We start from the raw sequence: 14,680 nt of genomic DNA on the forward strand, positions 1-14,680 counted from the left end.
TATCAACAATACCATAAAGTGTCTCCCAGACTCCACACAGCATCACACAGCTCAGTGACCCCCGCCTCCTCCTCCGCAGGTCGTGGCCAAGGGAGCCATCGCCAGGATCCTTCACAAGGGGCTGGACCTCAGGGAGGGGGCTGGTAAGTGTGAGGGGAGGGGTCTGTGCAGATAGGGGGCGCCCAGGGGGCTACTGGGGATTGAGCCCCCTGAGCAGGTGCTGGGTTGGGGGAGGGGGCTCTGCTGGCTGGGACTGACTTCCCCTGGGTGTTTCCCACCATCCCTAGGGCTGACAGGCTCCTTCTCCGTGGAGCTGCCCATCGGCGCTGACCTGGCGCCCGCTGCCACGGTGCTGGGTTACACGGTGCTGCCCGATGGCGAGATGGCTGCCGACCGTGCCCGGCTGCACACGGCCAAGTGCCTCCCGAACAAGGTGAGCCTGGGACTCGGGCGGAGGAGCCTCTGGGGTGGGGGAATCGCTCCCTGCCCCATAACAGGAGCCCTGAGCAGGGGCATCGCTGGATGCCCTCGGCCCCTCCCTTCCCCGGCCTTACAGCAGCACCAGGGTTGTTGCGTTAGTGCCAGCTCTGGTGAATTGATCACTAGCCATTTCGCCCCTGCTGCAGGCATTCCCGCGGTGATGGGAAGAGCTCCGGCCCCCGCACAATGGAGGAGCAAGTGCCTGCCCTCCCCCCTCCCATTCCGCTCTCCCTGGCCCCAGCAAGTACCTGCTCCCCCAAACCCTTCCTGCCTCCCCCAGCCCACCCTGCTTCCCCCGCGGGCTCAGCCTCTCACTCCGGGCCCAGCAGGTACCTGCTGCCTGTCCCTGAGTCCCTGGACGATGCTCTGGAACTGCTCCCTATGAAGCCAGGCAGGACTTTGGTGAAGTCTCCTCTCTGTGAGCAGACTGTCTCCAGGGCAAGAAGCTCACATGGCTTCACCTTCCTGGGTCTGACCTTGGAATATTCAGCATATGCCCCTCCGTGCGCTTCCCACAGTGAGTCCGCCCAGGCGGGGTCCTGGGGAAGCCAGAGGGTCCTGCATGCATCCCCCCTTCGCAGTCAGACGTGACTCTCAGCCAGCCAGTAAAACAGAGGTTTATTAGATGACAGGAACACGGTCTAAAACAGAGCTTGTAGGTACAGAGAACAGGACCCCTCAGCCAGGTCCATTTTGGGGGACAGTGAGCCACGTCTGCACTCACTCCACGTCCCCAGCCAGCTCCAAACTGACTCCCCCTCCAGCCCCTCCTTCTCTGAACTTTGTCCCTTTCCTGGGCCAGGAGGTCACCTGATTCCTTTGTTCTCCAACACCTTTAGCTATCACCTTGCAGGGAGGAAGGGCCCCGGCCATTAGTTGTCAGGAGACAGAGTGTCGGCCATTTATGTACACTGGCCCTCCGCTCTGCAACAATTACACCCCCTTATCCCACCACCTAGAGACTTAAGAGATGCATAGGGGAAACTGTGGCACCCCTACAGTATTCAGAGGAAACATTAAGAACAGTCCCACTTTGTCACACTGCCTGCCTGCACTCTCCTGCCCCACCCCTCACCCTCCCTGTGCCCAGCTCCCCAGAGCTCCTGCTTCTGTCCCTCCCATCCCACTGACCAGGACCCGTCCCCTCCCCATCCCATGCTGGGCTCCCCGGCAGGTACCTGCTGCCCTGAGCCCTGCCCACTCCCCAGTCTCCGCAGCCACTTGCTCCCCCAACCCCCCAGAACTTCTGTCACCTCAACCCTACCCACTGCCCATCCTCCAACCTGCGCCTGCCCCTTTTCACCCTGGGAGATTCCTGGGGCGGGGGGCAGGATATGATGGTCTGATCCCCCTTCCCCTCCGGAGGCTTGCGGGGGTGGCCAGCTGGCCATATTTCTTTACAGGGCTTCTAAGGGGGCCGCTGCCCCTCCAGTCGACTGGGGCACAAGTGTCATGAGGGGAGGGGCCCCTCTCCTCCTCTGGGCCGGCAGCCGGCTCCCACTCTTAGCCAGTAGAAACTTCCCCCCATGAGGGCTGGGGCTCCCCTCTCCGGGCAGCCGGCAGGGGGACGTCATAGAATCATAGAATCATAGAATATCAGAGTTGGAAGGGACCTCAAGAGGTCATCTAGTCCAACCCCCTGCTCAAAGCAGGACCAATTCCCAGCTAAATCATCCCAGCCAGGGCTTTGTCAAGCTGGGACTTAAAAACCTCCAAGGAAGGAGACTCCACCACCTCCCTAGGTAACGCATTCCAGTGTTTCACCACCCTCCTAGTGAAATAGTTTTTCCTGATATCCAACCTGGACTTCCCCCACCGCAACTTGAGACCATTGTTCCTTGTTCTGTCATCTGCCACCACTGAGAACAGCCGAGCTCCATCCTCTTTGGAACCCCCCTTCAGGTAGTTGAAGGCTGCTATCAAATCCCCCCTCATTCTTCTCTTCTGGAGACTAAACAATCCCAGTTCTCTCAGCCTCTCCTCATAAGTCACATGCTCCAGACCCCTAATCATTTTTGTTGCCCTCCGCTGGACTCTTTCCAATTTTTCCACGTCCCTGTCATTGAGAAAAAGCTTTTGCCAGGGACCAGCCGTCAGCCCCCTCCCCACTGCACATAGGGGTCAGTTGGGGGGAAGGCCCCTCCTTTCTGGGAGTAGGGAGGTAAAGATACAGAATTCCTCCTCTACCTCTCCCCTCCATCTTGTGGGGTCTGGCTGAGTGCTTCTGCCCCCTCCAACTTCACCGCACTGCCCTGGGGGTAAGTGTGACCCTTCTGCCCCCCGGCCCCAGTCCGGGAAGGCAATGCACTCTTACCTGGGGGAATTTCAATGCCCCCCTCGGCAATGGCGGCTGCCCCCCCGGCAACTGGCACCTGTTTGGTATTGGCCTCATCGCTCAGCCTTCAGCCGACCCCCCCGGGCAGTGCTGTGCATGTCCAGACACACTGGGGGAAGGGGGGACAGGGGGAGCGGAGGAGCCAGAGGACAGGCTGCAGCCCAGGGCTTCGTCCTCATCAAGAATCTCAGGACTTTTCGGGGGTCTGACTCATGAGTTTTAACTGGTGGGGCTGGCGATCCTGTCGAATCCCTACCCCCCTGCACCTCCTATCCCCCCCCCACCCCACCCCCACCCCCGGGTGTCTATGAATAACTGCAGCTCTCTGAGCCGTCCCACGGGGGCGTTGAATGAGCCTGGGCTGCTTCAACCCCCCACCCCCAGCACCGACTCCCAAAGCCCCAGCCCTTCAGCCAGTGGGGCCTGGGTCCAGAGTGACACTCGGTGCCTGCCCCCGCCCCTGCCCAGGCCTGTCTCCTCCTGCCCCGGGGGTCTCTCTCTCCCTCCCCTGTGACGCGTTGTGCCTCGCCAGGTGAAGCTGGCCTTCTCGCAGGACCGGGCCCTGCCGGGCTCAGAGCTCCAGCTGCGGGTGCAGGCTGCCCCCGGGTCCCTGTGCGCCGTCCGCGCCGTGGATCAGAGCGTGCTGCTCATGAAGCCCGAGGCCGAGCTCAGTGTCGACACGGTGAGTCCAGAGCCGGTCGCCTGGCCCTCCCCCGACAAGTCCTCCCCCCTCGCAGGGAGGAGCAATGCACGGCCGCTGGGGGACACCCCTCGAGGCCACCTCTCCCCGGTTTGGGGGCTGCTCCCATGGCACTTGACACCCCCTAACTCTGGGGGGTCCCCGCTTGCCTTGCCTGTTCTCCCTTCAGCTCTTGCAATGCCCCCCTCCTGGCACCCCTCACCCCGGCTCTGGCTGGGAACATGGAGCTCAGAGCTGAGATAATGGCTGGGGTAACCAGAGCTCGCTCTTCAGGGCAGAGCTGGTCCCCAGGGGCGGGAGCAGGAGAATCCCCTGCCCCCCATGTACAGCAGGGGACATCTGGCCAGGTGCATTGTGGGAGTTGTCCCTGCCCGGGTGACGGGATCGCACTCGGCCCGTCACTGACGCCTGCCGTCCAGGAGCTCAAGGGCTCTGCACACGGCGAGTGGAGCCTCCCAAGCCCCTTTGGGCAGCAGGAGACGGGACTCGGTGGGCCAGGGACTGAGTCACGTGTCCCTGTGAGCCATGGTCCCAGGGCCAGCCCCCGATGCGACCCCTCTCTGATCCGGACAGAGTGAGGGAGGGGCGCTAAGAGCTATTCGCTGCCCCACAGAGAGAAGGGGCACCTGCTCCTCCCAGGTTCTCCCAGGGTGTTGGGAGCCGCGGGTCCCTCTCCTAGGGCTGGGGGGGAGGTGCAGGGACAGACACCCATGTGCGGGATGGGGGATGGGCAGGGTGGGGGGAGGTTTCCAGGCTCGAGATGAGGCTGGGGTGAGAGCGAAGGTTTGTGGGGTGATGTGTTAGTGGGAGGAGGGGCAGGAGCTGGCTCTGGGGTAGCTCGTGTCTTAGTTTCATGGCTGATGTTGTCTGTGTTTGTCTTTAGGTCTATAAACTGCTCCCCGATTTTCCCCAAGGAGACTATCCCAATGAAGTGCGAGAGCCTGAGTCATGTTATCATGGGTACCCAGGTAGCTCCGGTGCGGTTCTTAACTGCCGCGTTGGCAGATGGAGGTGTCGCAGAGGGACTAGCAGCCAGACTCCCGCACTGCCTAATGCCTACAGCCTGTTTAAGGTAGGGTTGGGCCTGGCCAGGCCTCACAGTCCTCTAGCCTGAAAGGACTAAACTGGCTCCGATGTGCCCAGAGCTGCTGGTAACCAGGGGCAACATCCCACCAAACGGTCCGGCCTGTTCCAATGAATCCCCAGGGATGCTCCTAGCAAACTCAGGCCTGGGATACACCTCCCCAGCCACCTTCAGACACGGCCCAGGCCCTAAGACAGATCCCCGGCGTATCCAGGGAACAGGAACACCCCATCCCGCCCCACTCCTGGGCACAGGGATATTACATGTGGGACTGGCAGCGCCACCTCCAGTTACAGTTCTCTGGCACTTCCCATTAGAAGTTTTCAGTTCTTGTAACTTTGTCAGACTGAAACGGTTGGGGCTGAAATTTCTCCTGCCAGGGGTCGGCCTCAGGCTGAACTTTCTGAGGGGTTTCAGCTAACACAGCTCAGCAGTTGCTCAGAAGGGGAGATGGGGAAAATACTCGGTTTTCCCATTATAAAATGAAGCTGTTTAATTGAGAAGCTCCCTGCCTCGGAGCAGAGACTTGACCCTTGGCCGGGAGGTCGCCTGGGGTCAGGGAGGTGCCCTTTGCCTTTCCCATGACATGCAGCTCCCATTCGTCTGAATGGGAAGCTCCTGGGAATGGCAGGTCCCACATGCCCAGCAGAGGCTTGGAGTTTGGCAGCATTATTCTGCGAGGAATCCCTCTGCACCGCGCCTGCTCCATCCCTTCGACCGGCCTGCGCGTGCCTTCGCCACAGAGCAACTGAGCCTGCTCCAGCCCAGGCCACAGGGGCAGAGCAGGATTTTCCTGAAATGGCTCCTCCGACCAGCAGGACCCGCGGTGGCACCGGGTGTGGGAACGGAGCTCGCGGAGACGGTGCCTCTGGTGCTCCCAGTGCTCTCCTGCCCGTCCCAGGCAGCCTGAAGGAGGAGGAAGCCACCTGAGTGAAATGTGCAGGGGGGCAAGGAGGGGGTGGGGGATGGCTGCAGAGGGGGAAAGGAGGGAGTTGGGGGGGATGGATGTGGAGGGGGTAAGGAAGGGGTGGGGGATGGATGCAGATGGGGCAAGGAGGGAGGTGGAGGAATGGGTGTGGAGGGGGTGGAGGATGGGTGCGGAGGGTGATGGTATCTTTCCCCGCCAGAGGGAGGGATGGACGACGTCCTCCCAAAGCCCTCAGGGGCTGGGAGTCAGGAGACCGGGGCTCTGTCCCAGCTGGGGGCTGCTCTGAGTGATGGCAGCCTGCCCAGGGCCTGGGAGCCTAGTCAGACGGCCATAGTGGAATGGGCCGGGACCCGCCCTCCACCTGCCAGCAGCACTGTACAGTGAGCGTGCTGCCCATGGCACCCAGCACCGCGCGCACCGCGGCATCTAGGGGCTGCCCAGTGGACAAGTCACTCCCCTGAACTGTCCCCCAGGTGGGCGGGGGCGTTGGGTTCTGGGCACCAGGGGACCAGACAGATGCTGCCGCAGGGGGAGCTCGGGGAGCGCGGACGGCCCCATGGGCGGGTGCTGCACATTGCAGGGGTGGCAGCAGCTCTGCTCGAGCGGATGTTGAGTGTCGCTGGCTGTTTAAAGAGGAGTGTCTGAGTGCTCTGACATCCACAGCCTGGCCTGAGATTTGCCGTGCCTCATGGCAGTGCAGGGTGGGACTAGTGGGCCACATGTGGGGTCATTTGAGTGTCGGGGGGCAAGATACAGCCCCCCCCCATAAAATGGGTTTACACGACCGCCCGGTTCTCATCATGCTCTTTGCCCTGATTGGGGGGGGGGGGTGACCTGAATGGAGGCAGCCAGGCTGGGGCTCCGTGGAGCCAGCGGGTTTGCAGGCAGTCTGGTGTCACAGTGACCGAGGGGCACCAGGGGACGTGCTGTGGCCCGTGGATTGCCGGGGTGCCCACGGGCTGTGAGTTCAGGCCCCACCCAGGGCAGGTTTCGGAGGATGCGGGTTGCACCCCCATAGCCTCCGCTCTGCAGCGGCTCCATTTGGCAGTTTTGCCTGAGACCAAAAACTGGGGTTGAGGGCGACGTTTTCAAGGGCTGTAAGAGCCACGTGCAGACGCTGCTGTTCCTGCAGAGGGTTACCAAGGGAATAAGCATCGAGCAGAGGGAAGGGCAAAGCCTCCAGCACCCGGTTAGGAGAATCCAAGCAGGCTGCTCAGGGCTGGACTGAGGCAGACTGGACCCTTCGAGGTTTACGTGCCCCTCTCCTCCTGTCGCAGGCACAGCTCTGTGTGATGGGATCCCCGGGTACACCCTGGAACTGGGATACTGCTGTGCCCCCTTCACTCTCCAGCCTGGGCTGTCTCTCACAGTGCTTTGCTAGTGACAAGCAGCAAACCCCTCCAGGCGCTGTGATCACTCAGCACAACAGCATGTGGAGCCCCCCACCCAGCTAGATTGCATGAATGCTCCCAGAGCCGCATACAAATCACACAGAGAAAGGCACCGGCCAATCTCCCAAGCCCCCTGCCTTGCACCCCGGAACTGTACCATCTTGGCCTGGTCAGAAGCCTGGCCAGTGTACATTTATTACCCAGCCCACCCCTCCCTCGATGTGGAGAGGACACACACTAGCCTTTATAACCTCAGCTGAGATTTCCCAAGACTTCAACCAAAACACCCTGTTTTCTGTAAAATATAACATAGATTTATTAACTACAGAAAGATAGTGATTAAGTGATTATAAGTGGTGGGCACAAAAGGTCAGAGATAGCTACCAAAGAAAATAAAAGGTAAGTACACAGTCTAGATCTTAAACCTTATTACACTAGGCAGTATTTGGATCAAGCAGTTTTCTCACCCCACTAGAGGTTACAGTTCTTAACACACAGGCTTCCCCTTTTAAGCCTGGGACCAGTCTCCTCAGCTGAAGTCTTTGTCCTCCCAGTGTTCTTGTTGCTTCCAGCGTAGGTGGGGGAGGAGAAACGCGAAAGTATGATGCCACAGTCCCCTAATTTAGGAGCTCCGGATGTTTTTTCCTCTGTCTTCCTTCTCACCCAGGATGTGGCTTTGAAAATTCTCACCAACACCAACACCAAGGAGCCCTGTGAACATAAACGCTTTTTAATACATCATGATATCCTAGCCTCAGCTGTCGGGCACGGCCCCGCATTGTCCTCACCAGGTCAGTGGACTGGGCACTTCCATCCCTCTTGATCAGCAATTCCAAATGCCCTCTCTGCCCTCTGAGGGGAGATGGTCCTATGGGCTCATAGATCGGGCCTGGAACCTGGGTTCTGATCCTGCGTGGGGATTCTCCATTGTTTTCAATGGGGCCAGGGTGGGAGGGTTTCTCCAGTGTTCTCAGTGGGAGCTGGGCACACGTAATCATCTGACCCTTCCAATTCAGCTCTGCTCCTCCCCCTTCGGCTGGAGGCTCTTTGAAGCAGGGCCTGCAGCTGCCTGTGGAGGGACGGTACCCGACCCCCTGCGGACACCACCCCAATACACATGCTAATCACACTGTGCCAAGTGGGGTGACCGTGGCATCGGCCAGCTCCTTGCCTGTCTCTCTGTGACTCCAGCCCAGATACACTCGCTTCACACGGAGACCGATGGTTTTTCTAGCTCCAGCCTCACGCGCTGCCCTGGGATCTGAGAGTCAAGCTGGCTGTTATGGAGATGATCACATCAAGTCTTGCAATGCCCACTCATATTCAGTGGTTGCGGTAGAAACGCACTGAGCCTCTCTGGGCCTCCATGTCCCAGCTGCTCAGTGGGGCTAATGATTTGACCTGCCTGGCTAGCGGCTCTTTGTGTAGGGCTCTGGGAGTGCAACGTACTCTTAACGCTGCTCAGGGCAGAGCTGGGACTGAGCTCAGGACTCTCTGGCTCCTGCCCATGTGCTGAGTCCACCAGTGTGTGCTGCACGTAGGACACCCCCAGCCCCACCCCCTCCAGCCCCAGCCCTGCCAGCAGGGGTCAGTTCTCAGAGCTCCCAGGGGCCACGTGCAGCCCCCGAAATGTCCCCAAACATCAAGACTTTGCAGGTGCAAACACACGTGAATCATCGTCTGGATTTGCCCGCAAACCAGCGTGGGGCTCCCTCAACCCCCCTTTGTATCTTTTCTTGGCATGATCCCTGGGGCAGCAAGTGTGGCTAGTGCAGCAGGGAGCCCAGTGAGCAATACCCAGCCCGTGCCAGAACGCTGCACCCAGGAGGAGCCAGCGCCACATGCGTACTTCACAGAGACGTGGCTGTGGGACCTGGTGCCTGTGGGGTGAGTGAGGAGGTATCACAAACCGTCCCTGCGGAGTGGCCTCCAGGCCATTCCCTGGATCCCGTCGTGGTCGGCAGGGTGTTTATCATCCCGACCCCAATGTCCTTCGTGGGGTTTTCATTCCCACACGGTGCCCGGGAGCTCCGACGCTGAGAACATGGGAGGGGTTTGAACCCCCCGGAGGGGGACATGGAGGGTGGCACATGGGGAACAAGTGGGAGGGGCAGGGGATCCTGAGCAGGGGGAATTGAGGCTGACCCCAGGAATAGCCCCCTGACAGGGAGACGTGTCTGGCTGCGGAAGGGGGGATCCCCATCCCGTGGGACATTGAGCCCTGCCGGGAGAGTCCCGGGGCAGGGAAGAATCCTGCGCTACCTGGCGTGGGGCAGAGGAGGAGACGAGAGGGGGGCACTGACAGCTCTTCCCCTCTCTGCTGTCCGGGATTGGCCTGTTTCTGTGCCACTGCCTAGGCTCCAGCCCAGCGGAGTGTCGGGCAGGGACGTCTCCGGTGGCTGTGCTCATGGGTGTTTCCCAGGGGGCGGCCGCATGTCTGATGCTCTGTTTGTGTCCGTCCCGGCCCAGCGAGGGGGGCTCCAAGGACGTCCCAGTCTCGGTGCCCGACACCATCACGGAGTGGAAAGCTGGGATGTTCTGCACGGCGGAGGTCGGCTTTGGGCTCTCGCCCACGGCCACCTTCACGGCCTTCAAACCCTTCTTTGTGGAGGTGGCCTTGCCGTACTCTGTGATCCGGGGAGAGACCTTCACCCTAAAGGCCACCGTCTTCAACTACCTGCGGCAGTGCATCAAGGTGAGCGCCACCCGGGGCTGACCGGCTGGGTCTGCTGCGGCTGATGACCTGGGGCTAGGGAGCTGGGCAGTGGCGCAGGCCGGCGAGTGACACCGGCAGTCACTGGCTGTGATCCTGTGACCACTGGGGTAAGCACATCGCGGTGAGGAGGCCTGAGCCCCAGAGGGGTCACGTCTCGGCTGGAGCTGCGCGTGTGAGCACGTCCCCCACAGCCCTAAGGGGGCTCTCATGTTGGCCCCACAGGTGCGAGTGACGCTGGCGGAGTCTGCGCAGTTCCAGGTGCAGGCAGGTGAGGACGGCGCCTACACCAGCTGCCTCTGTGCAGACGAAGGGAAAACCTTCCAGTGGGAGGTGACGGTGAGCAGCCTGGGTAAGGGGCGCTGGGGGCTCTGTGCCGGAGGGGAGGGGATGGGCAGGGAAGGGGTGGGGGGCTCTGCAAGGGGGGGCAGTGAAGGGGTGCTGGAGCCTTTACAATTGGGAGGCAGGTAGGGGCCTATGGAGGCTCTGCGTGGGGGACAGACCGGTAAGGGGCATTGGGGGCTCTGTGCTGGGAGTGAGGAGCAGGGCACAGGGCCGAGGGGAAGGGGAAGGGACGGGAAGAGCTGCGGGGAGGGGAGGCGAGGACACCCCAGAAGAAAATCCCCTTTCACGTTAACCCCTCTGCCAGGTGGAGCTGGCAGCAGCAAGGGTCGGGTTCAATATCTGGGACTTCCCCTTAGCAGCATAGCACAGAGCCAGCTCGGCCCCACTCACTGGCAACGCCTCCACTGCTGCTGTCTGCAGCTGGCTCCCAGCTGCCGCTGTCTCTCTGCCGCTGAGCCACTGCGCCATAGCAGGGCACAATCCAGACTAATGAGCAGCTCTGTCACCCCTGACCTGCGCCCTTGGGTGCCTTCAGTAGCTCCCACCTGGGCTGCTCACACACAGCCCCAGCACGCAAGCCACACCCTGAGCGTCTGTGTGTGACTGCAGCCTGCCTGCCACTCCCAGGTTACACTCTGGCTCTCGCCAGCCTGGGTTATACTGCAGGGTGACCCCAACATCCCCCAGTCCCAGATCTTCCTCCAGAAAGGTCTGTCCTGTCTCCCCTGCCCTCTCCTGGCAATACAAGTTACATTACGGCCAATATTCCTTTACGAGAATACCATGCACTCGTCCTGTCACCCCACATGGAGTTGCCCAGACACTTGGATTTAAACACACTGGATTAGATAAAACAATCAAACACATTCATGAACCACAAAGAGAGAGATTTTAAGTGTGTACAAGGAATGGGGCATAACAGTCAGAAATGGTTACAAGAAAAATAAAGAGAAGATGTTTACTCCTGGGTAAGAGGATCAGCTGCTGATGGAAGTGGTGCGAGGGGCGCCGGGAGCTGGGAATACTGGTGCCATACTTAAAGACCCCGGACCACACCAGCGTCACCCCAACCGCCAGAGCTATGCTGGAAAGGACCCTGAAGGACACCATCCGCTACCACTATGCCGAGAATCTCAAGCGGAAGCCGGACCAGGGCAAGGTGTTCGAGGTGTCCAGCAAGTGGGACGCCAGCAACCACTTCCTCCCCGGGGCAGCTTCACCAGGTTCGCCGACTGGCCGTTTGTCCACAAGGCCTGACTCAACTGCATCCCCCTCAATGGAGCCATCCGCCATGGCAACCAGGACAAGCGCTGCAGGAAATGTGGCTACGCAAACGAGACCCTGCCCCACGTCCTGTGTGGATGCAAACAGCACTCCGGAGTCTGGCGGCACCGACACAACACCATCCAGAACCGGCTGGTGAAAGCCATCCCGCCGTCCCTGGGGAAGATCACCCTCGACTCCGCCATCCCCGGGACAGACAGCTGACTGCGACCCAACATCGTCATGACGGATGCAAAAAAGAAGAAGGTCTTCATTGTAGACGTCACGGTGCCTTTTGAAAACCGGTCACTGGCCCTCAACAAGGCCCGAGCACGGAAGGCATCAAAGTACACCCCGCTGGCTGAGACTCTGAGACCCCAGGGCTCGAGGTCCAGATCCATGCCCTGATCATGGGAGCCCTGGGCTCGTGGGACCCCCACAACGAGCCGGTTCTGAGAGCGTGCGGAGTCAGTTGACGCTATGCCCGGCTCATGAGACAGCTCATGGTGTCCGACACCATCAGGTGGTCCAGAGACATTTATATGGAACACATCACAGGACACCGTCAATACCACACTGAGTAACTGAGACCGCCGACCAGGGAAATAGCCCACTTCCTTCCCTGACGGATCCAGGGACGCACCCCACCCATGTACTTATCCGCTACACCGATACTGACTTGGACTCCTTATTCATTCCATGGGTGGCGTACCCGAGCCCACTTATCCACTGACACTTTAAAAACCCTTGCACCCCAATCTGGGTCTATGCTGGTTATGCGATATGTATGTATCTTTTCATCCTTGCAACCAATACCTGTAATCCCTCATAACCCAAGTCTGACCCAGATGTACAATACCTTCCCTCTTAACTCATGTATATTAAATTTAAACATTAACTTTAATAAAATTTTTAAATCTGTTCTTACCTGCCTTAACAAACTACATCAGATTCAAGCAAAGTTTCTCCCCACACGCTTCCAGCAGTCTGCCTTACCGAGCCCTGTAGGCCAGGACCCCTCTGCCGTCCCGCTGGCCGCTGCTGCGATGTCACGTTCTGAGATTCCCCCCCCTGAACGCAGCTGTCAGTGATTTCAGCAGGGAGGGGGCAGGTTCTGGGTGGCCATTCGCTGTTCCCACACAAGGGCTAAGGCAAAGAAACCCATTACACTCCGCTCATCACTTCCCTCCGTCCTTCCCTTCCTCCCTTTCCTTCTCTCTCTTTTCTACCCCATTCTCTCGCTCTCCATTTCCTCTGCTTTGCTCTCCCTTCTTCACTACCCTCCCCCTTCTACTTCCACTATTCTGCCCCCTCAGACATGGGCTCCTCTCTGCCTCCGGCAGGGGCATTGGGCTATCTAACGGGGGTGTCTCCCGCCTTGCTCGGCAGGGGAGGTGAACTTCACCGTCAGCACCGAGGCTCTGCGCACCGAGGAGCTGTGCGGCAACGAGCTGGCTGTGGTGCCGGCTCAGGGGCGAGTGAACACCGTGATAAATACCCTGCTGGTCCAGGTCAGTGTCTGGTCGGGGCCTCTGGGCAGAGCGGAGGGAGATCCGGGGCCTGGGTCTCAGCCCCTGGGAGCCGTGGGCCGAGTCTGCACTTGTGATTGTTCTTTGTCCTGCCACAGAAAATAATGCCCCAGCACCACGTCCCGTCCCGGACCCTGACCTGCACTGCCCCTTCACGTGGCCCCATCCCAGCGAGATCAGGGAGCTGGTGGGAGAGTCCTGGGGCAGACAGAGATGGGGGTCAGCCCCAAGGGGGGTGGCTGAGTGTGACACACGGGAGGGCTCGAGGAGGCGGAGGGAACTAGCAGAGGGAAGCTCCGTGCTGAAGAGGAAGAAGCCGCGAGATCTGCTGGGCTGGGAAGAGTCTCCCCGGGGAAGGGACGGGAGCCCCATCGCTGGGGCGCTGAGAGCTGGATGTGCCCGAGCCCCACAGCACGGGCTGTAGGGGATGATCCTGCCCTGGCTAGGGGCACTGGCTGACCCAGCAGGCCCTGTCAGGCTGTGACGTGCGCAGTTCCTTCTCCTGACCTTCTGTCTGATGCTCCTTCCCCACAGCCGGGGGGGATCCTGGAGGAGAAGGCGCACAGCTCCCTGCTCTGCCAGGAAGGTAGGATCCCAGCGCCTGTGCGGGGCTCAGTGGGTGTCACTAACACGGGGAGTCTCTTGGCTGCGGCACGTCAGTGATGGCTGAGCCACTGGATGGCCCAGCTAGGGGCACAGGAGCCGCCAGGCCGGACCGGACCAGGGGGCATCCAGGCCAATTACCTGCCTGGGACAGGGTCCAGGCCCAGCTGCCTGGGGAAGATGCACCCCCTAGTGGGCAGTTATGGAACTGTCTGCCGTGGGCCGAAGGCTCGAGCATGTCCGGTTCCTGCTCCCGAGTCTCACTGGGCCCATAGGTGCTGACTTCGTGGGTGCTCCGGGGCTGGAGCACCCATGGGGAAAAACTGCACCCACCGGCAGCTCCCAGCCCCAGCTCACCTCCGCCTCCCCCTCCTCCCCTGAGCCTGCTGCCGCTGCTCCGCTTCTCCCCCTCCCAGTCTTGCTGCGAAACAGGTGTTTTGTGCGGCAAGCCTGGGAGGGAGGGGGGAGGAGGGGAAATGCGGCGCGCCCAGGGGAGGAGGCAGGGATGGGGATTTGGGGAAGGGGTTGGAATGGGGGCAGGGTAGGGGTGGAGTTGGAGCGGGGCCAGAGCCGGAGGGGCGCAAGTACCCGCCGGCGCCAGGTAAAGTCGGCGCCTATGACTGGGCCCATGTTGCACCAGCTCCCCTCCCCTGCAGCCTGGTCCCCTGTGTACGATGCTCCTTGCAGAGCTCGTCACACCGGCTCTCTGGGGCCAGGAGAGGGACCGAGTCCCACAGGCAAGACCCTCTGCTGAGAACCCCCAGCCCTCGCCCTCAAGGGCACGTATGTGCCATGGTTGGGGGAGCTTGGGGTTGAGAGAGGGGCTGTGACTGGGCGAGAGCCCCAGACGGTGAGGAATGGAGGGATCTGATTGGCTGGAGACGGGCAGGTTCCCAACAGGCCTTTAACGGTGTGTCTTTGCCTTTGTGTTACGCAGACTCCGAAGAAATCTCCTTGCAGCTGCCAGCGAATGTCCTGGCGGGGTCCGAGCAGGCCCACGTGACTGTCCACGGTAAGGAATTCCCCTGCCCCATCCCTGCCAGGGCGCGGTGCCCTTCGCCATCCAGCCCGTCTGTGGCCCAGCGCTCTGAGGCTGGGGCATCCTGGATGGAAAAGACCAATGAGGTCCAGTGGGTGTCTCGGGCCAGGGCAGGACTGGTCCCTGCAGTCTGTGCTCCAGGGCCTCGTCCCCAGCGAGGGGCAATAGACTCACGCGGTGATGCCATGAAGCTGTGTCAGGGCATTGGCGTCTTGGCCATTCATCACCACGTATCCACGTAACCCCACCAGGCCTGAATTGAACTGGGGG

General features: G+C 60.6%; 1 protein-coding gene across 2 annotated transcripts in view; it reads left to right on the forward strand.

The window, feature by feature from the left end:
- The window catches only part of LOC122172107 (alpha-2-macroglobulin-like protein 1), a 53,640-nt gene that overhangs the window by 27,360 nt on the left and 11,600 nt on the right, over nt 1-14,680 (forward strand). For both annotated transcript variants that reach the window (XM_065577634.1, XM_065577635.1), the window contains 11 exons: nt 80-143; nt 288-433; nt 3,348-3,497; nt 4,399-4,587; nt 7,586-7,709; nt 8,676-8,805; nt 9,388-9,613; nt 9,857-9,983; nt 12,629-12,750; nt 13,303-13,354; nt 14,309-14,383. In XM_065577634.1, the coding sequence (XP_065433706.1) occupies nt 80-143; nt 288-433; nt 3,348-3,497; nt 4,399-4,587; nt 7,586-7,709; nt 8,676-8,805; nt 9,388-9,613; nt 9,857-9,983; nt 12,629-12,750; nt 13,303-13,354; nt 14,309-14,383 (1,405 nt within the window). The remainder of the gene's footprint in view (nt 1-79; nt 144-287; nt 434-3,347; nt 3,498-4,398; nt 4,588-7,585; nt 7,710-8,675; nt 8,806-9,387; nt 9,614-9,856; nt 9,984-12,628; nt 12,751-13,302; nt 13,355-14,308; nt 14,384-14,680) is intronic.

Source organism: Chrysemys picta, chromosome 24 (genome assembly GCF_011386835.1).
Source record: "Chrysemys picta bellii isolate R12L10 chromosome 24, ASM1138683v2, whole genome shotgun sequence".
Classification (NCBI taxonomy): Eukaryota; Metazoa; Chordata; order Testudines; family Emydidae; genus Chrysemys; species Chrysemys picta.